The 22667-nt window shown below is 45.2% G+C and overlaps 1 protein-coding gene across 1 annotated transcript in view; it reads left to right on the top strand.

Annotated features, from left to right (window-relative positions):
* ANKRD55 (ankyrin repeat domain 55) overlaps window positions 1-22667 on the top strand; it is a 315713-nt gene that overhangs the window by 113082 nt on the left and 179964 nt on the right. Inside the window, exon 2 of the mRNA XM_063947702.1 lies at window positions 15379-15501. Within this exon, the coding sequence (XP_063803772.1) occupies window positions 15379-15501 (123 nt within the window). The remainder of the gene's footprint in view (window positions 1-15378; window positions 15502-22667) is intronic.

The following is a 22667-nucleotide window of genomic DNA, read 5'->3' as shown; positions in this document are numbered from 1 at the left end:
AGCATATATGTCGACAGCTGTAAAATGTCAGCATGGGCAGAATGTCGATATATGAAATGTCAACGTTATTAGGGTTAGCTTTAGGGTTTCGGTTTCCATTAAGGTTAGGGATAGACTCACATTAAAAACAGTCAACATTTCATCACTATTGACATGGTAAGAGTCATGGTGAGACACAGTGACACACATGATGATGAGGCACTTGCCGAGAGACATGGTGAGACACAAAGTGATAGGCATAGTGAGACACGGTGAGAGACATGGTGAGACACAAAGTGATAGGCATAGTGAGACATGGTGAGACACAAAGTGATAGGCATAGTGAGACATGGTGAGACACAAAGTGATAGGCATAGTGATACATGGTGAGACACAAAGTGATAGGCATAGTGAGACATGGTGAGACACAAAGTGATAGGCATAGTGAGACATGGTGAGACACAAAGTAATAGGCATAGTGAGACATGGTGAGACACAAAGTGATAGGCATAGTGAGACATGGTGAGACACATGGTGAGAGACATGTAAAACAAGGTGATACGCATAGTGAGACATGGTGAGCCTCATGGCGAGACACAGGGTGAGAGACAGGGTGAGGCACTTGGTGAGACACATGGGGCCTAATTCAGATCTGATCGCAGCAGCAAATTTGTTAGCAGTTTGGCAAAACCATGGGGGTCATTCCGAGTTGATCGCACGGTAGCAGTTTTTTGCAGCCGTGCGATTAAATAGTCGCCGCCTACGGGGGAGTGTATTTTAGCACAACAAGTGTGCAATCGCTTGTGCAGGGGAGCTGTACAAAAAGTTTTTGTGCAGTTTCTGAGTCGCTCTGAACTTACTCAGCCACTGTGATCACTTCAGCCTGTTAGGTCCCGGAATTGACATCAGACACCCGCCCTGCAAACGCCTGCCTTTTCCATGGCACTCCCAGAAAACGGTCAGTTGACACCCAGAAACGCCTTCTTGCTGTCAGTCACCTTGCGATTGCTGCTGCGATCGCCTTCTTCATAAGGTCCCACGCTGCCCGGCGTTTCCCTTCGCCGGGCAGCGGCGTGCCTGCGCATTGTGGTCGCGGTGCATTCGCTGTTCAGACCCGATCGCACCGCTGCGAAAAATTGCAGCGTGCGATCGGGTTGGAATGACCCCCCATGTCCACTGCAGGTGTGGCACATATAACGTGCAGAGAGAGTTAGATTTTGGTAGGTTATTTTGTTTCTGTGCAGGGTAAATACTGGCTGCTATATTTTTACACTGCACTTTAGATTTAAGTTTGAACACACCCCACCCAAATCTAACTCTCTCTGCACATGTTATATCTGCCCCCCCCCCCTCCCCCCCTGCAGTGCACATGGTTTTGCCCAACCGCTACCAAATTTGCTGCTGCGATCAACTCTGAATAAGGCCCCATGTGCACTGCAGGGGGGGGGGTGGGGGGTCTGGTATAACATATGCGGAGAGATTTAGATTTGGGTGGGGTGTGTTCAAACTGAAATCTAAATTGCAGTGTAAAAATGAAGCAGCCAGTATTTACCCTGCACAGAAACAATATAACCGACCCAAATCTAAATCTCTCTGCACATGTTACATCCCCCCCCCCCTTTCCCTGCAGTGCACATGGTTTTGCCCATTAGCTAACAAATTTGCTGCTGGGATCAGATCTGAATTAGGCCCATGGTGAGAAATAGGGTGAGACACATGATGAGAGACTGGTGAGACACATGATGAGACACATGGTAAGAGACTGGTGAGACACAGGGCAAGACACATGGTAAGAGACTGGTGAGACACATGGCAAGAGACTGGTGAGATTGGTGAGACACATGGTAAGAGACTGGTGAGACACATGGTAAGAGACTGGTGAGACACATGGTAAGAGACTGGTGAGACACATGGTAAGAGACTGGTGAGACACATGGTAAGAGACTGGTGAGACACATGGTAAGAGACTGGTGAGACACATTGATAAGAGACTGGTGAGACACATGGCAAGAGACTGGTGAGACACATGGTAAGAGACTGGTGAGACACATGGTAAGAGACTGGTGAGACACATGGTAAGAGACTGGTGAGACACATGGTAAGAAACTGGTGAGACATGGTAAGAGACTGGTGAGACACATTGATAAGAGACTGGTGAGACACATGGCAAGAGACTGGTGAGACACATGGTAAGAGACTGGGGAGACACATGGTAAGAGACTGGTGAGACACATGGTAAGAGACTGGTGAGACACATTGATAAGAGACTGGTGAGACACATGGCAAGAGACTGGTGAGACACATGGTAAGAGACTGGTGAGACACATGGTAAGAGACTGATGAGACACATGGTAAGAGACTGGTGAGACACATTGATAAGAGACTGGTGAGACACATGGTAAGAGACTGGTGAGACACATGGTAAGAGACTGGTGAGACACATGGTAAGAGACTGGTGAGACACATTGATAAGAGACTGGTGAGACACATGGTAAGAGACTGGTGAGACACATGGTAAGAGACTGGTGAGACACATTGATAAGAGACTGGTGAGACACATGGTAAGAGACTGCTGAGACACATGGTAAGAGACTGGTGAGACACATGGTAAGAGACTGATGAGACACATGGTAAGAGACTGATGAGACACATGGTAAGAGACTGGTGAGACACATGGTAAGAGACTGGTGAGACACATGGTAAGAGACTGGTGAGACACATGGTAAGAGACTGGTGAGACATATGGTAAGAGACTGATGAGACACATGGTAAGAGACTGATGAGACACATGGTAAGAGACAGGTGAGACACATGGTAAGAGACTGGTGAGACACATGGTAAGAGACTGATGAGACACATGGTAAGAGACTGATGAGACACATGGTAAGAGACTGATGAGACACATGGTAACACATGGTAAGAGACTGATGAGACACATGGTAAGAGACTGGTGAGACACATGGTAAGAGACTGGTGAGACACATGGTAAGAGACTGATGAGACACATGGTAAGAGACTGATGAGACACATGGTAAGAGACTGATGAGACACATGGTAAGAGACTGATGAGACACATGGTAACACATGGTAAGAGGCTGATGAGACACATGGTAAGAGACTGATAAGACACATGGTAAGAGACTAGTGAGACACATGGCAAGAGACTGGTGAGACACATGGCGAGAGACTGGTGAGACACATGGCGAGAGACTGGTGAGACACATGGTAAGAGACTGGTGAGACACATGGCGAGAGACTGATGAGACACATGGTAAGAGACTGGTGAGACACATGGTAAGAGACTGGTGAGACACATGGTAAGAGACTGATGAGACACATGGTAAGAGACTGGTGAGACACATGGCAAGAGACTGGTGAGACACATGGTAAGAGACTGGTGAGACACATGGTAAGAGACTGGTGAGACACATGGTAAGAGACTGATGAGACACATGGTAAGAGACTGGTGAGACACATGGCAAGAGACTGGTGAGACACATGGTAAGAGACTGGTGAGACACATGGCGAGAGACTGGTGAGACACATGGTAAGAGACTGGTGAGACACATGGCGAGAGACTGATGAGACACATGGTGAGAGACTGGTGAGACACATGGCAAGAGACTGGTGAGACACATGGTAAGAGACTGGTGAGACACATGATGAGTGACATGGTGAGACACATGACGAGAGACTGGTGAGACACATGGTAAGAGACTGGTGAGACACATGGTAAGAGACTGGTGAGACACATGATGAGAGACTGGTGAGACACATGGTAAGAGACTGGTGAGACACATGGTAAGAGACTGGTGAGACACATGATGAGAGACTGGTGAGACACATGGTAAGAGACTGGTGAGACACATGGCAAGAGACTGGTGAGACACATGGTAAGAGACTGGTGAGACACATGGTAAGAGACTGGTGAGACACATGGCGAGAGACTGGTGAGACACATGGTAAGAGACTGGTGAGACACATGGTAAGAGACTGGTGAGACACATGGCAAGAGACTGGTGAGACACATGGTAAGAGACTGGTGAGACACATGATGAGTGACATGGTGAGACACATGACGAGAGACTGGTGAGACACATGGTAAGAGACTGGTGAGACACATGGTAAGAGACTGATGAGACACATGGTAAGAGACTGGTGAGACACATGGCAAGAGACTGGTGAGACACATGGCAAGAGACTGGTGAGACACATGGTAAGAGACTGGTGAAACACATGGTAAGAGACTGGTGAGACACATGGCAAGAGACTGGTGATACACATGGTAAGAGACTGGTGAGACACATGGTAAGAGACTGGTGAGACACATGGCGAGAGACTGGTGAGACACATGGTAAGAGACTGGTGAGACACATGGTAAGAGACTGGTGAGACACATGGTAAGAGACTGGTGAGACACATGGCAAGAGACTGGTGAGACACATGGTAAGAGACTGGTGAGACACATGATGAGTGACATGGTGAGACACATGACGAGAGACTGGTGAGACACATGGCGAGAGACTGATGAGACACATGGTAAGAGACTGGTGAGACACATGGTAAGAGACTGGTGAGACACATGGTAAGAGACTGGTGAGACACATGGTAAGAGACTGGTGAGACACATGGTAAGAGACTGGTGAGACACATGATGAGTGACATGGTGAGACACATGACGAGAGACTGGTGAGACACATGGTAAGAGACTGGTGAGACACATGGTAAGAGACTGGTGAGACACATGGTAAGAGACTGGTGAGACACATGGCGAGAGACTGGTGAGACACATGGTAAGAGACTGGTGATACACATGGTAAGAGACTGGTGAGACACATGGTAAGAGACTGGTGAGACACATGGCAAGAGACTGGTGAGACACATGGTAAGAGACTGGTGAGACACATGATGAGTGACATGGTGAGACACGTGACGAGAGACTGGTGAGACACATGGCGAGAGACTGATGAGACACATGGTAAGAGACTGGTGAGACACATGGTAAGAGACTGGTGAGACACATGGTAAGGGACTGGTGAGACACATGGTAAGAGACTGGTGAGACACATGGCAAGAGACTGGTGAGACACATGGTAAGAGACTGGTGAGACACATGATGAGTGACATGGTGAGACACATGACGAGAGACTGGTGAGACACATGGTAAGAGACTGGTGAGACACATGGTAAGAGACTGGTGAGACACATGATGAGAGACTGGTGAGACACATGGTAAGAGACTGGTGAGACACATGGTAAGAGACTGGTGAGACACATGGTAAGAGACTGGTGAGACACATGGTAAGAGACTGGTGAGACACATGGCGAGAGACTGGTGAGACACATGGTAAGAGACTGGTGAGACACATGGTAAGAGACTGGTGAGACACATGGCAAGAGACTGGTGAGACACATGGTAAGAGACTGGTGAGACACATGATGAGTGACATGGTGAGACACATGACGAGAGACTGGTGAGACACATGGTAAGAGACTGGTGAGACACATGGTAAGAGACTGGTGAGACACATGATGAGAGACTGGTGAGACACATGGCAAGAGACTGGTGAGACACATGGTAAGAGACTGGTGAGACACATGGTAAGAGACTGATGAGACACATGGTAAGAGACTGGTGAGACACATGGGGGTATATTTACTAACATTCGTAATTTTCGGAAAAAGGTCAAAGTTCAATCACGAATGACATCGAAAGTGTAAAACTGCAACTTTTTGAATTTATTACGACTAATTTACTAAGCTGTCGTATTCGGATTTTTCATTTGTTCCGATGTCGATGTCATTCGTGTTTTTTTTACCTTTTTTACGGCAGTGATTAGCAAAACACTGCCGACTTTTTCAAAATGAATCTCGGCCGGATCTGTGTGATCCGTGCTGGGGTTCATTTTTTTTTTTTTTAAATAAACACTGTAAAACGGAGGAAAAAAATGCGTGGGGTCCCCCCTCCTAAGCATAACCAGCCTCGGGCTCTTTGTGCCGACCCTGGTTGCAGAAATATGGGGGGGAAAATGACAGGGGTTCCCCCATATTTAAGCAACCAGCATCGGGCTCTGCGCCTGGTCCTAGTTCCAAAAATACGGGGGACAAAAAGAGTAGGGGTCCCCCGTATTTCTAAAACCAGCACCGGGCTCCACTAGCTGGACAGATAATGCCACAGCCGGGGGTCACTTTTATATAGTGCCCTGCGGCCGTGGCATCAAAAATCCAACTAGTCACCCCTGGCCGGGGTACTCTGGGGGAGTGGGGACCCATTCAAACAAGGGGTCCCCCCCCCCAGCCACCCAAGGGCCAGGGGTGAAGCCCGAGGCTGTCCCCCCCATCCAATTGGCTGCGGATGGGGGGCTGATAGCCTTTTGTGAAAATGAAAAGATATTGTTTTTAGTAGCAGTACTACAAGGCCCAGCAAGCCTCCCCCGCATGCTGGTACTTGGAGAACCACAAGTACCAGCATGCGGCAGAAAAACGGGCCCGCTGGTACCTGTAGTACTACTACTAAAAAAATACCCAAAAAAAGACAAGACACACACACCTTGAAAGTAAAGATTTATTACATACATCCACACAAACATACAAACATACTTAACTATGGCCCCACGCAGGTCGGTCCTCTTCTCCAGTAGAATACAAGGGGTACCTGTTGAATAAATTATACTCACCAGCTCCAGGGTCCCAGGCTCCTCGTAGCATCCATTTGTAATCCACGTACTTGAATAAAATAAAAAAACGGACACCCGAGCCACGCACTGAAAGGGGACCCATGTTTGCACATGGGTCCCCTTTCCCCGACTGCCAGAAACCCATTCTGACTTCTGTCTAAGTGGGTTTCTTCAGCCAATCAGGGAGCGCCACGTTGTAACACCCTCCTGATCGGCTGTGTGCTCCTGTACTGTATGACAGGCGGCACACGGCAGTGTTACAATGTAGCGCCTATGCGCTCCATTGTAACCAATGGTGGGAACTTTCTGCCTTGCGGTTGACCGAAAGTGACCTCACCGCTGAGCAGAAAGTTCCCACCATTGGTTACAATGGAGCGCATAGGCGCTACATTGTAACACTGCCGTGTGCCGCCTGTCAGTCAGTACAGGAGCACACAGCCGATCAGGAGGGTGCTACAACGTGGCGCTCCCTGATTGGCTGAAGAAACCCACTTAGACAGAAGTCAGAGTGGGTTTCTGGCAGTCGGGGAAAGGGGACCCATGTGCAAACATGGGTCCCCTTTCAGTGCGTGGCTCGGGTCTCCGTTTTTTTATTTTATTCAAGTACGTGGATTACAAATGGATGCTACGAGGAGCCTTGGACCCTGGAGCTGGTGAGTATAATTTATTCAACAGGTACCCCTTGGATTCTACTGGAGAAGAGGACCGACCTGCGTGGGGCCATAGGTAAGTATGTTTGTATGTTTGTGTGGATGTATGTAATAAATCTTTACTTTCAAGGTGTGTGTGTCTTGTCTTTTTTTGGGTATTTTTTTAGTAGTAGTACTACAGGTACCAGCGGGCCCGTTTTTCCGCCGCATGCTGGTACTTGTGGTTCTCCAAGTACCAGCATGCGGGGGAAGCTTGCTGGGCCTTGTAGTACTGCTACTAAAAACAATATCTTTTCATTTTCACAAAAGGCTATCAGCCCCTCATCCGCAGCCAATTGGATGGGGGGGACAGCCTCGGGCTTCACCCCTGGCCCTTGGGTGGCTGGGGGGGGAGGACCCCTTGATTGAAGGGGTCCCCACTCCCCCAGGGTACCCCGGCCAGGGGTGACTAGTTGGATATTTGATGCCACGGCCGCAGGGCACTATATAAAAGTGACCCCCGGCTGTGGCATTATCTGTCCAGCTAGTGGAGCCCGGTGCTGGTTTTAAAAATACGGGGGACCCCTACTCTTTTTGTCCCCCGTATTTTTGGAACCAGGACCAGGCGCAGAGCCCGATGCTGGTTGCTTAAATATGGGGGAACCCCTATCAATTTTCCCCCCATATTTCTGCAACCAGGATCGGCTCAAAGAGCCCGAGGCTGGTTATGCTTAGGAGGGGGGACCCCACGCAATTTTTTTTTAGAAAATAACCACTTTCCCACCCCTTCCCACTGATATACATGCACGGATCTCATGGATCCCTGCATGCCTATACAATCACGGATTAAAAAAGCAGGTCTGTTTTTTTTTTAGCACTTTTTTACGAGTTGTAATTTTTCACGGCAGTGTTTTATTTTTTTTTGCTTTGCACTTCTTAGTAAATGACCGAGATTCATACTTAAACAGCCGCGTTTTGACCGATGGTGTATTCATTCGTAATTATTTTCATGGACTACCCAAAAAATACGAATGCCCTCATCACTGCCGTGATTTGAGTTTAGTAAATTACCGAGATGACACTTTGAAGAAAAAACGGCATCTCGGTCAAAATCGGGACCTTAGTAAATATAGTATACCCCATGGTAAGAGACTGATGAGACACATGGTAAGAGACTGGTGAGACACATGGTAAGAGACTGGTGAGACACATGGCAAGAGACTGGTGAGACACATGGTAAGAGACTGGTGAGACACATGGTAAGAGACTGGTGAGACATATTGATAATAGACTGGTGAGACACATGGCGAGAGACTGATGAGACACATGGTAAGAGACTGGTGAGACACATGGTAAGAGACTGGTGAGACACATGGTAAGAGACTGGTGGGACACATTGATAAGAGACTGGTGAGACACATGGCAAGAGACTGGTGAGACACATGGTAAGAGACTGGTGAGACACATGGCAAGAGACTGGTGAGACACATGGCAAGAGACTGGTGAGACACATGGCAAGAGACTGGTGAGACACATGGCAAGAGACTGGTGAGACACATGACGAGAGACTGGTGAGACACATGGTAAGAGACTGGTGAGACACATGATGAGAGACTGGTGAGATACATTGTGAGACACATGACGAGACACATGGGGGGGTCATTCCGAGTTGTTCGCTCGTTGCCGATTTTCGCAAAGGAGCAATTAAGGCGAAAATGCGCATGCGCATGGTACATGGAATTTTAGCTCAAAACTTAGATTTACTCACGTCCGAACGAAGAATTTCCATCGTTGAAGTGATCGGAGTGTGATTGACAGGAAGTCGGTGTTTCTGGGCGGAAACTGGCCGTTTTCCGGGAGTGTGCGGAAAAACGCAGGCATGCCAGGCTAAAACGCTGGAGTGTCTGGAGAAACGGGGGAGTGGCTGGCCGAAAGCAGGGCGTGTTTGTGACGTCAAACCAGGAACGAAATGGGCTGAGCTGATCGCAGTGTAGGAGTAAGTCTGGAGCTACTCAGAAACTGCTAAGAATTTTCTATTCGCAATTCTGCTAATCTTTCGTTCGCAATTCTGCTAAGCTAAGATTCACTCCCAGAGGGCGGCGGCCTAGCGTGTGCAATGCTGCTAAAATCTGCTAGCGAGCGAAAAACTCGGAATGACCCCCATGGAGAGACTGGTGAGACACATGGCAAGAGACTGGTGAGACACATGGTAAGAGACTGATGAGACACATGGTAAGAGACTGATGAGACACATGGGGGTAAATTTACTAAGAATCGTATTTTCCTGTTTGAGGTCAAAGTTCAATCACGAATGACATCGAAAGTGTAAATATGCAACTTTTTGAATTGATTACGACTAATTTACTAAGCTGCCGTATTCTGCATTTTCGGTTTTTCCGATGTCGATGTTATTCGTTTTTTTAGGCAGTGTTTTACGTGAGTGACTTGTAAAACACTGCCGACTTTAATACAATGAATCTCGGCCGGATCTGAGAGATCCGTGCAGGGCTTCATTGTGCACCTTGTAAAAAAAATAAAAAATGTTTAAACTTAAAAAAAAAATTGCGTGGGGTCCCCCCTCCTAAGCCAAACCAGCCTCGGGCTCTTTGAGCCGGCCCTGGTTGCAAAAATATGGGGAAAAAATTGACAGGGGTTCCCCCATATTTAAGCAACCAGCACCGGGCTCTGCGCCTGGTCCTGGTTCCAAAAATACGGGGGACAAAAAGCGTAGGGGTCCCCCGTATTTTTTAAACCAGCACCGGGCTCCACTAGCTGGACAGATAATGCCACAGCCGGGGGTCACTTTTATACAGCGCCTTGCGGCCGTGGCATCAAATATCCAACTAGTCACCCCTGGCCGGGGTACCCTGGGGGAGTGGGGACCCCTTCAATCAAGGGGTCCCCCCCCCAGCCACCCAAGGGCCAGGGGTGAAGCCCGAGGCTGTCCCCCCCATCCAATGGGCTGCGGATGGGGGGCTGATAGCCTTTGTTGAAAGTAATGAATATTGTTTTTAGTAGCAGTACTACAAGTCCCAGCAAGCCTCCCCCGCAAGCTGGTACTTGGAGAACCACAAGTACCAGCATGCGGCGGAAAACTGGGCCCGCTGGTACCTGTAGTACTACTACTAAAAAAATACCCCAATAAAGACATTACACACACACCTTGAAAGTATAACTTTAATGCATACATACACACCACCATATACACATACTTACCTTATGTTCACACGAGGGTCGGTCCTCTTCTCCAGTAGAATCCATGGTGTACCTGTTTAAAAAATCCTACTCACCAAATCCAGTGTAGAGGGCTCCTCGGATAATCCATTTGTAATCCACGTACTTGTAAAAATAAAAAAACGGGACACCCGACCACGAACTGAAAGGGGACCCATGTTTTCACATGGGACCCCTTTCCCCGAATGCCAGAAACCCCCTCTGACTGATGTCTAAGTGGGTTTCTTCAGCCAATCAGGGAGTGCCACGTTGTGGCACCCTCCTGATCGGCTGTGTGCTCCTGTACTGTCTGACAGGCGGCACATGGCAGTGTTACAATGTAGCGCCTATGCGCTCCATTGTAACCAATGGTGGGAACTTTGTGGTCAGCGGTGAGGTCACTTTCGGTCAACCGCTGACCTCAAAGTTCCCACCATTGGTTACAATGGAGCGCATAGGCCCCCCATCCGCAGCCCATTGGATGGGGGGGACAGCCTCGGGCTTCACCCCTGGCCCTTGGGTGGCTGGGGGGGGGGGTGACCCCTTGATTGAAGGGGTCCCCACTCCCCCAGGGTACCCCGGCCAGGGGTGACTAGTTTTATATTTGATGCCACGGCCGCAAGGCACTGTATAAAAGTGACCCCCGGCTGTGGCATTATCTGTCCAGCTAGTGGAGCCCGGTGCTGGTTTCAAAAATACGGGGGACCCCTATGCTTTTTGTCCCCCGTATTTTTGGAACCAGGACCAGGCGCAGAGCCCGGTGCTGGTTGTTTAAATATGGGGGAACCCCTGTCAATTTTTTCCCCATATTTTTGCAACCAGGGCCGGCTCAAAGAGCCCGAGGCTGGTTTGGTTTAGGAGGGTGGACCCCACGCATTTTTTTTGGGAAAAATTAAAACATTTCCCACCCCTTCCCACTGAAAAACATGCACGGATCTCATGGATCCGTGCATGCCTATACAAACACGGGATAAAAAAGCAGGTCTGGTTTTTTTTAGCACTTTTTCACGATTTGTATTTCATCACGGCAGTGTTTGGCAATTGTCGGCAGTGTTTGTGTTTGGCACTTTTTAGTAAATTCCCGATTTCTACCAAATTGCAGCCGTATTTGACCGATGGTGTATTGATTCGTGATTTTTTCCTAGGACTTCCAAAATATTACGAATGCCCTCATCACTGCCGTGATTTTTGCTTAGTAAATTACCGAGATGACACTTTGAAGAAAAAACGGCATCTCGGTCAAAATCGGGACCTTAGTAAATATACCCCATGGTAAGAGACTGGTGAGACACATGGTAAGAGACTGGTGAGACACATGGTAAGAGACTGGTGAGACACATGGTAAGAGACTGGTGAGACACATGGTAAGAGACTGATGAGACACATGGGGGTAAATTTACTAAGGTGGGAGATTTTTAGAACTGGTGATGTTGCCCATGGCAACCAATCAGATTCTACTTACCATTTATTTAGCTGCTTCTAGCAGATAATAGATATCATCTGATTGGTTGCTATGGGCAACATCACCAGTTCTAAAAATCTCCTACCTTAGTAAATTTACAACATGGTGAGACACAGGATGAGAGACATTTATTTATTTATTACCAGTTATTTGTATAGTGCACACATATTCCGCAGTGCTTTACAGAGAATATTTGCCCATTCACGTCAGTCCCTGCCCCAGTGGAGCTTACAATCTATGGTGGTCATTCCGAGTTGTTAGCTCGGTAATTTTCTTCGCATCGCAGTGATTTTCCGCTAATTGCGCATGCGCAATGTTCGCACTGCGACTGCGCCAAGTAAATTTGCTATGAAGATTGGTATTTTATTCACTGCATTACAAGGTTTTTTCGTCGTTCTGGAGATCGTAGTGTGATTGACAGGAAGTGGGTGTTTCTGGGCAGAAACTGGCCGTTTTATGGGAGTGTGTGTAAAAACGCTACCGTTTCTGGGAAAAACGCGGGAGTGGCTGGAGAAACGGAGGAGTGTCTGGCCGAACGCTGGGTGTGTTTGTGACGTCAAACCAGGAACGACAAGCACTGAACTGATCGCACTGGCAGAGTAAGTCTCGAGCTACTCAGAAACTGCACAGAGAAGTCTTTTCGCAATATTGCGAATCTTTCGTTCGCAATTTTGCTAAGCTAAGATTCACTCCCAGTAGGCGGCGGCTTAGCGTGTGCAATGCTGCTAAAAGCAGCTTGCGAGCGAACAACTCGGAATGAGGGCCTATATTCCCTATCACATGTACACACAGACACATTCACGCTAAGGTTAATTTTTGTTGGGAGCCAATTAACCTACCAGTATATTTTTGGAGTGTGGGAGGAAACCGGAGTACCCGGAAGAAACCACGCAAGTACAGGGAGAATATACAAACTCCGCACAGTTAGGGCTATGGTGGGAATCTGTTACAGTTGTCAGTACACAGACGACCAAAGTTACCTGTATGGAGAGAGACACGGGCAAAGTGATAACAAAATAAGAATTGGTGATTTTATTGTCACAAAAGAACCTGAACACAAATAATAATCACTCAGCGTCCAAAGCAGGAGAGACGGCTGAACGCCGATGTTGTGACTGATAGTCACTCAGAGTTCAAAGCAGGAGAGACGGCTGAACGCCGATGTTGTGACTGATAGTCACTCAGAGTTCAAAGCAGGAGAGACGGCTGCACGCCGATGATGTGACTGATAGTCACTCAGAGTTCAAAGCAGGAGAGACGGCTGAACGCCGATGTTGTGACTGATAGTCACTCAGAGTTCAAAGCAGGAGAGACGGCTGAACGCCGATGTTGTGACTGATAGTCACTCAGAGTTCAAAGCAGGAGAGACGGCTGCACGCCGATGATGTGACTGATAGTCACTCAGAGTTCAAAGCAGGAGAGACGGCTGCACGCCGATGATGCGACTGATAGTCACTCAGAGTTCAAAGCAGGAGAGACGGCTGCATGCCGATGATGTGACTGATAGTCACTCAGAGTTCAAAGCAGGAGAGACGGCTGCACGCCGATGATGTGACTGATAGTCACTCAGAGTTCAAAGCAGGAGAGACGGCTGCACGCCGATGATGTGACTGATAGTCACTCAGAGTTCAAAGCAGGAGAGACGGCTGCACGCCGATGATGCGGCTGAACGGCGGTGATGATAAATGAAATGTAGAGGGACTATTGAGCTGTGGAAGGGGTTAGTGAGTCTATATTACAGCCAGGAAGCCAGTATAATAGTTTGTAATCAGTGTGGCAGTTGCGTCTAGAGAGCCGATCTAGTAGTAAGTTTACAGAAGGTGCGGCGATTGCGCCGATGTTGCGGCTAATGAGCCGATATTGTAGCCTGTTAGTTAAAGGTGCGGCGATTGCGCCAATGTTGTGGCTAATGCCGATATTGTAATCCGTTAGTTAAAGGTGCGGCGATTGCGCCGATGTTGTGGCTAGTGAGCCAAGATTGTCGTTTGCAGACGATGCAGCGATTGCGCCGCTGTTGTGGCTAGTCAGCCAATATTGTTGTTTATTTGCTGAAGGTGCGGCTATTGCGCTGATGTTGCGGCTAATGAGCCGATATTGTAGTTTGTTAGTTAAAGGTGCGGCGATTGCACCAATGTTGCGGCTAGTGAGCCAAGATTGTTGTTTGTTTGCAGACGATGCAGCGATTGCGCCACTGTTGTGGCTAGTGAGCCAATATTGGGGGTCATTCCGAGTTGTTCGCTCGTTGCCGATTTTCGCTGTACTGCGATTAGTCGCTTACTGCGCATGCGCAAGGTACGCAGATCGCATGCGCTTAGTTATTTTACACAAAAGTTAGGTATTTTACTCACGGCATAACGAGGATTTTTCATCGTTCTGGTGATCGGAGTGTGATTGACAGGAAGTGGGTGTTTCTGGGCGGAAACTGGCCGTTTTCTGGGAGTGTGCGGAAAAACGTTGGCGTTTCTGGGAAAAACGCGGGAGTGTCTGAAGAAATGGGGGAGTGTCTGGGCGAACGCTGGGTGTGTTTGTGACGTCAAACTGATCGCAATGGCTGAGTAAGTCTGGAGCTACTCAGAAACTGCTAAGAAATTTCAATTCGCAATTCTGCTAATCTTTCGTTCGCAATTCTGCTAAGCTAAGATTCACTCCCAGAGGGCAGCGGCTTAGCGTGTGCAATGCTGCTAAAAGCAGCTAGTGAGCGAACAACTCGGAATGAGGGCCATTGTTGTTTGTTTGCTGAAGGTGCGGCGATTGCGCCGATGTTGCGGCTAATGAGCCGATATTGTAGTTTGTTAGTTAAAGGTGCAGCGATTGCGCTGTTGTTGTGGCTGGTGAGCCGAGATTGAAGTTTATTTGCTGAAGGTGCAGCGATTGGAGGTTTTTCATGTAGAATCCCACGGGATCAATGGCGTGTCAGGTTTTGTTTAATGAAAAAAGCCTCAAACACAGATATATACTTCACTACATTTTGTTTCTCCTCTCCGGCAGAAGCACGAAGAAGAGTTGCAGCTGGCCACTTTGGTGGGCTGGTCCAGGTTCTCATGTAATGAGATCCCGTCGCCATTAATGTCAAAATGGCAGAAATTGCAGATCTGCAAATGTCAGTGATCTTTTTTGCAATCCCTTTTCTATTCCACTAAACACTAGCTGAATAGCCTGCAGCTCACCAGATTAATAGCCTGCAGCTCACTTGCTGAATAGCCTGCAGCTCACTAGATTAATAGCCTGCAGCTCACTTGCAGAATAGCCTGCAGCTGACATGAATGGGACAATGCGGGGTGACTATCTATGTAAAGGAAATCTGGGAAAATACATGGAATCTGCAAACTTATGTCATCATTTACTGCAAATATAGCTAAATGGAATTGTTTTGGGTGAAAAAAAAACTATAACAAGGCTTTGTCCTTTGTATTTGAAGGTGATTCAGCAGAAGAGATTGACTTGACTGTGGTATACCAAGCATCCGCTAATGGCGATGTCAACACACTGACAGCAATCATCCGTGAAGACCCATCAATTCTAGAATACTGTGACAATGAAGGTATTAGTGCTGTGAAACCTCTTAAGACAGATTTATGCTATATGCCTATGTGACAAATGTTCTGTCAGTACTTTTTGGAGAAAAATAAGGGTCTCCATCCAGCAGCCTCTGAAGTTAAACAAGGGCCTTAATTGTTAGCATCATAGTGTCAGAAAGTAACAAACAGCTAGCCCCCATTCCGGACACTTATTGTACTTAGTACTTCACTCCTCTTCAACCAGTGTGCAGCTCGCTCGTACTCTCTATCTCTCTTGTTCTCCCTCCCTCCCCTCCCCCCCCCCCCCCCCCCCCCGGCCACCCACCTCTCTCTCTGTTTCTTTCATAGGGCCTGATGTATCAACAGTTATTTGCGTTAAAGAAAGAGATACATTTCACTTTTCTATACTTTTCAAATTTTTTAAGTATTGTCTGAAATTTTTGATTTTATTTATCATTTTTGTTTTTGTAAACTTATGCTTTTCAGGGGGGTTTTCGAACTTTTCCAACTTCTATTGAAAATAAATGGGAACATTAAGTATCATTGGATTATTGTGAAAATAGACTAACTTTTTATATCCTTTTATCGACAGCTTTTACTGGCGAGTTTAGCAATAGGCCATGATTGCTCTTGTAGTTCCACCTCTAAATTTACTTTTTTTTACAAAAAGAATATGCTAAAAATATCTCCCTTTATCTAAATTATACTTTACAGGTTGAGTATCCCATATCCAAATATTCTGAAATACGGAATTTTTAGAGTGAGACTGAGATAGTGAAACCTTTGTTTTCTGATGCCTCAATGTACACAAACTTTGTTTAATACACAAAGTTACTCAAAATATTGTATTAAATACCTTCAGGCTGTGTGTATAAGGTGTATATGAAACATAAATGCATTCTGTGCTTAGATTTAGGTCCCATTGTCATGATATCTCATTATGGTATGCAATTATTCCAAAATATGGAAAAATCTGATATTCAAAATACTTCTAGGTCCCAAGATTTTGGATAAGGGATACTCAACCTGTATATATATATATATCTATATCGAACTAGTCTAAAAATGTAGTAATATTTTCTATATGTTGGTTGCTTGAAATTTATATTATATACATGTAAAAATTCCCTAATTTATATTTATTTCTATATATCTATATATATATATATATATATATATATATATATATATATCTATCTATATATATATCTATATATGTCTATCTATCTATATATATATATATATATATATATATACGTGTGTGTGTGTGTGTGTGTGTGTGTGTGTGTGTGTGTGTGTGTGTGTAGATGCTTTGTTTGTGAGACTCTCAATAGTTCTGTTGGAAGTAAACAGCACACTACTAAAGGCCAGTTGAATTTCATCTTAGTAACATGTTTATAACAGTCATTAGAATAACCAATCGAATTGTCTTTGTAGAAGTTCCCTCCCCTTTCACTTTTCTAATAAGTGTCCCATAGTAAGCTAGCTATTCTTTACTGCTGTAGGTCAGGTATGTGAGGAACGCCACCAAGGAACTCACTGTGCATGTCCGGCTCTGAAACAGAGCATGCGCACCTCATTTAATTTTTACAAAATGCGATAAAATGACCGAAAAGTAGAGCGATAATTATCACATTTTTGGGCTTTTATCACAATCACATTTTTTATGAAAAAAAATTATACATACTTCGAGTAAAAAAATTAAAAAGTCAAGAAAAGTGACAATTTTTTTTAGAAACTTATCACATTTTTGATACATCAGCCCCATAATCTCTTACTCTCTCCCTCTCTCTCGTTCTCTTTCCCATCTCTCTTTCCTTCCCTCTCCCCTTCTCTTTTGCTCTTCCTCTTCACCCCTCTCTCTGACTCCCCCCCCCTGCTTTTCTATTTCTCTCTCCCCCTCTCATTCTCTATTTCTCTTCCTCTACCCCATCTCTCTTTTTCTCCCTCTCTCTTGCTCTTCCTCCCCCCTCCCTCTTTTTCTCCATCTCCCACTCTCTCTCACTCTCTTTTTCTCTCTATTTCTCCCTCCTTTATCTGTCTCTCTCCCTCTCTTTCACTCTTTCTCTCCCCCTCTTCACCACCATCTTGCTATCTCTCTCCCCATCTCTCTCTCTGTGTGTCTCTCTCTCTCTCTCTCTCTCTCTCTCTCTCTCTCTTGCTCTCTCTCTCTCTCTCTCTCTCTCATAATCCCCTTCAGCACTGGACATTAGATATTCCATTAAATAAAACATGTTATTAAAGATGTACATAGTTAAACATCCTTTGCATACCATTATCTATATGAAAAGGCTGATATATCCCATTGATGGTGCTGCAGTATAGAAAGTTTAACTTCTCCCATGATGAGGTAATGGCCAGCGTAGCCCCGGACAGAACGTGCAAATCAATATAATAAGAATACAGCTAAATACTAAATGTTATCATCATTATCTACTTGATGACTTGAATTTGAAATGTGTATACAAAAGATAGAAAATATTTATAAACTGGGTAGCTCCCCAATAACTTGAGCCAAACACTGGAGACTAATCATCATGGAAAGCCCAGGTCTAGACACCAGGGACAGAGCCCCCACCATAGATTTACCATGGTAAAAGCCACAACTGGAGATGCAGCTAACTCAGATTAGGCAACATGTAAAGGAGGCTTGCTACACTACTCGTGTATACACTTACTATACTTCTGGTGCACCATTATGATAGCTTTACTAAATCAAGATTTCATACATATTCCGCTTGATTATGTGATTTGAAAATCATGGTATTGAGTATTGTGGGCAGGCGTGTGATAACGCGTTTCACAGCACCCCCCCCCGCACTTGCTTCTGCACATCTCTCAGACAGATTGTCAAAATGTCAACATTATCATTGGATTTAGGGTTTGCATTAAAATTACCATTACGGTAAGGGTGCTTAGCGCTGGGATTACCATTACGGCTAGGGATAGTGGTTGGATTACCGTTATGGTTAGGGTTAGCGTTAGGATTACCGTTATGGTCAGAGTTAGCTTTAGGGTTACGGTTACCACTAGGGTTGGGATTGGACTTACATTAAAAACATAGTGTCAACATTCTGACAATATCAACATTTCATCGTCTCGACATGGTGAATGTCAACATTCTGAACATGGCAAAATGTTCAATGTTGACATAACTACCATGCTGTGATTCTCATGTTGACATTTATGTACAGTATGTCAACATGATTATTGTCGACCTAATTTATCAACCTCATCCATCAAACATTAAAGTGCTTGCCTACTTTACAATATTCATAACCCCTCTGCTAACTAGAAGAGGTAGGTATGCACGGAGGAAAAATATATGTAGTAGAGCATAGTGTCAAATTTTAATATCACATTAAGGGCCAGCTTTATTAACGAGTGATATTCTTGTTATCACATTATAACGTTTTACATTTATAATGTTACAAATTATAAATTGTGCTCCAGCCAATCAGCTCCTAACTGTCATGTGTTTGGAAAATGACAGGAGCTGATTGGCTGGAGCACCATTTTTCATTAGTAACGAGTGATAACAAGAATATCATTTGTTGATAAATCTGCCCTCATATACATGTTAATAGTAGAAGCACAGTTTAGAAGAAGCACTTTTATTTTGTAAAAGTTTTTTTGTTGTGTTTAACCCTTTTAATTGTTTATTGTCAGATGAATAATATAAAGAATAGGTGATACACAGGACAGTTCTTCTTCTTCTTCTTCTTTCTTCTTTCTTCTTCTTCTTCCTCCTCTTCGAAGAAATTGGGATTGGTATCTCTCCTTTTACCATTTCAGTGCTACATTGGTTTGTCCTATTGAAATATGTTATGCCCTCAATTGTTGGATTGTGTCATGTCAATGCTTGTGTGTGTACCTCTTACCTTCTTCTTAATAAAACTGTGTTTTAAAAACAAACAGTAATAAGCAACCAAATACACTTCAGGCTTCCATTGTAACAATCACAGTCTGCACCTGTGGTCGAGCACCTGCCCCCTGGTGCATATGCATCTGTCTTGTCAGCATGAAATGCCTTTACTGTACTGCACTTACACACCTCCTCCAACCGCCATTCCGCTAGAGTTTGTAAATGCAAAATGCATTGCCGTTGGCATGCAACGCTACATGAGCCCCAGTGTGAGTAGACAAAAGAGTCTAGAACTGGTGGTACCTAATAAAGAGAAAAGTGGAGAGGATGTTCAGTGACATGATAAAGGGGATGCATGATAAAAACCAAAGTCCCTTAGGAAAAAGAAACTCAATGGTCATATGTGAAAGCAGGGATCATCCTGTATGGATTAAAAGCAACAGGTAACAACGCTCCCCCACCACCACGCTCTTCTTCTTTTTCGTCTCTTCTTCTGCTATTCTTGCTGGCTTCACAAAATGTATCTTTTGTCAAAAAGAATGTAAAAGAAAAAAGCGAAAAGTACTAAAGCATTACAGCGGGTGATTCACCAGGTTTCTCAGGTTGATAACAGATTTATAGAAATTGCTGCATCTATTTATTTTAATAATGCTTTTGTTTTAAATTTGATTACTGTTAAATTATTATAATATCAAACTATTATATTGAAATACTAGTAAATGGATCCAACATAGGCTGGGTCAATCAGCTCGCGCCTGCTCCACCCCGCTCCTCCCACCGCCTCTCTCTAATATACTTACCCCCATTCCCAGTACAATGGTCCCCTCCAGGTGGTCTGTCCGGTTTCTACTGTGGTAGCACTGCGTATGTCGGGGACAAGACAGACACCAAATATTATATAGATTACACTATTAAAATATATAAGTCCTGGCCTCCATTTCTACTGCACATGTTTGAACCAGCAACCGAGTTACACGTGTAATCCCCCCCATACTGATTGATGAAGCGGTACGTTAACTCTTACTGCTACTGGACAGTATTGCCGGGCAGATGATAATCCCTCGGTGAGGCTTTATTGATAATAGCCAACATCAGGAAACCAGTCCCACTGTTGGTTATTAATTAATAGGTCCATTCAAAATAACTGACATTAAGGTGGAGATTTATCAAGAGGAGATACTGTAAACCTTCTTTGGATGATTTCAGCGATAATAGGTGTTTTACTGCTACTTGATACATAACATAAGGCATTTCCGTGGCTCTGGTGACAAACCGCTTTCTTAGCTTATAACGCCACAAAAAGCTTATCTTTCCACTGCTTACTGAAAAGACATAGCACCACTTTCAGGAGGTGATATACTTATTTGCTGTGCCACCAACAACTCTCAACATGCCTTACCCAACATCCCTTTACGCACACTCGCAGTCTTAAAAAAGAGATGTTATAAATAAAAGTGGAAGTCAGGAATGACCAGCAGAGACTTCATCAGTGACAGACCACTGGCAAATCCTGATGAACATGTTATGCTTTTCTCTGTTCTAAAGGTGCATACACACAGTGAGATAATGACTATCTCCGATTTTGACTTTGCAATTTCCTCTGAATTCGCCGAAGCCCTGACTCACCGATAATGACTATCTTTACTTGAGATTCTGACTATGTGAGATTTTCACTACGTGCCAATTTTGACTATACTATGTACTAGATCAGTGGTCAGGAAACTTTTTTACTTTTTACCTCAAAATATATTTAGATACGCCGACGTTACCCCCTTGATTTGAAAGGAAGGAAATCATATATTATTGTGCATATATACTGGTTATTACTGTTTATATGGCATTTCTGAGATAGTGTGTGTGTGTGTGTGTGTGTGTGTGTGTGTGTGTGTGTGTGTGTGTGTGTGTGTGTATATATATATATATATATATATATTATTATTATTATTATTATTATTATTATTTTAGCCAATTATTTTTTGTCAATGAATGGGTTAATTAACACATTATCCCCAAAACACCAGAGTGAATGTGAGAAAGATGAATGAGGAGGGCAGGGGGGAAGAGGGGGGGGGGGCACGACTTTTGGCAGACAGATGGTCCCTTCTCACCTCAGTAATGTCAGTGGGAATTTCCCACTGTTATGTGGGCCACTGTCTGGTCCTGCGGAACTCCGTCAGCGGTCAGCCACAGAACACTTCAAGTTCTGTGTGTGGGTTGGCGGGCCGCGGGCAGCGCAGGACGGGCAGGACAGCGCAGGACGGGCAGGCGTGAGGGAGCACGGTGTGACGTCAGCACGTCACACCGTGGGTAGGAACACAGGGCAGGCAGGAGCACAGTGCAGGATGGAGAGGGTGGAGCGTGTGACATCGCGCTCCGGCCAATGCTGGACAGGGCTGTGTCTCAGCAGCGCGACCGTCCATTACCCCCAGGAATTTCATTTTTACCCCATTTGGGGTCATTTACCCCTGTTCCCCGACCACTGTACTAGATAGTACACAATATAGTCAAGACCTTTTCTTGCGATACCGATCCCACTGGAGCACACATCAGTATCTTAAGCTGTGAACACACAGTGCGATTTGCACATTGCACCATGTGTATGCACATTAACAACCTTTATAAACAAACAAACAAAAAAGACAAATATGTTTTACACAATTTACACAAAGCCCAGAGACTTGGGCATACTGTATGATGTGGAATCATTATTGCATAGATTAAGTGACCCACGCATTTTTCATCACTATGAAGAACATTGTATATGTCGGGTCACTCTATGCTCAGTGATACACAGCATCCAAAACTATTGCTATTAAATTACAGGAGACAAGAATCATTTCTGCTATTTTATTACCCAAGAATATAGTCATCTCCCTCAATGTCAAGACCTGTTACTTGGTTACTCATCTCTCTATACTAAACCACAATGATGAGTACCACAGGTCATTGAGATTACATCAGTAAATACAACATTTCACAGTTTATTTGGTGATAAATGTAGCAATTAAGTAAAAAAAAAAAGCAAAATGCTTTATTATAGTTTCGGAGGCTATGGGGACATTGGTGTGTTAATAATTTTCATTTGTAATCCACTAAAAACAGGATAACAGAGGACAAATAGAAACTCACATAGAGATAACTGAGTTCTATGGAGTAGAGTCAGGGCCGGATCTAGGGGGGGGGGGGGGGGGGCGAAGGGGGCGACCGCCCCCCCCTAACACAGTCATAGCCACACCCACTTTTGAGCAGAAGAGAGCTCTCCTGGGAGAGCCTGAGGCAGAACGATGGGCTGCAGCTTATACCACAGCAGCACAGAGGAGCCAG

Source organism: Pseudophryne corroboree, chromosome 1, assembly GCF_028390025.1.
Source record: "Pseudophryne corroboree isolate aPseCor3 chromosome 1, aPseCor3.hap2, whole genome shotgun sequence".
Taxonomy (NCBI): Eukaryota; Metazoa; Chordata; class Amphibia; order Anura; family Myobatrachidae; genus Pseudophryne; species Pseudophryne corroboree.
This window is presented reverse-complemented; position numbering and strand designations above follow the sequence as displayed.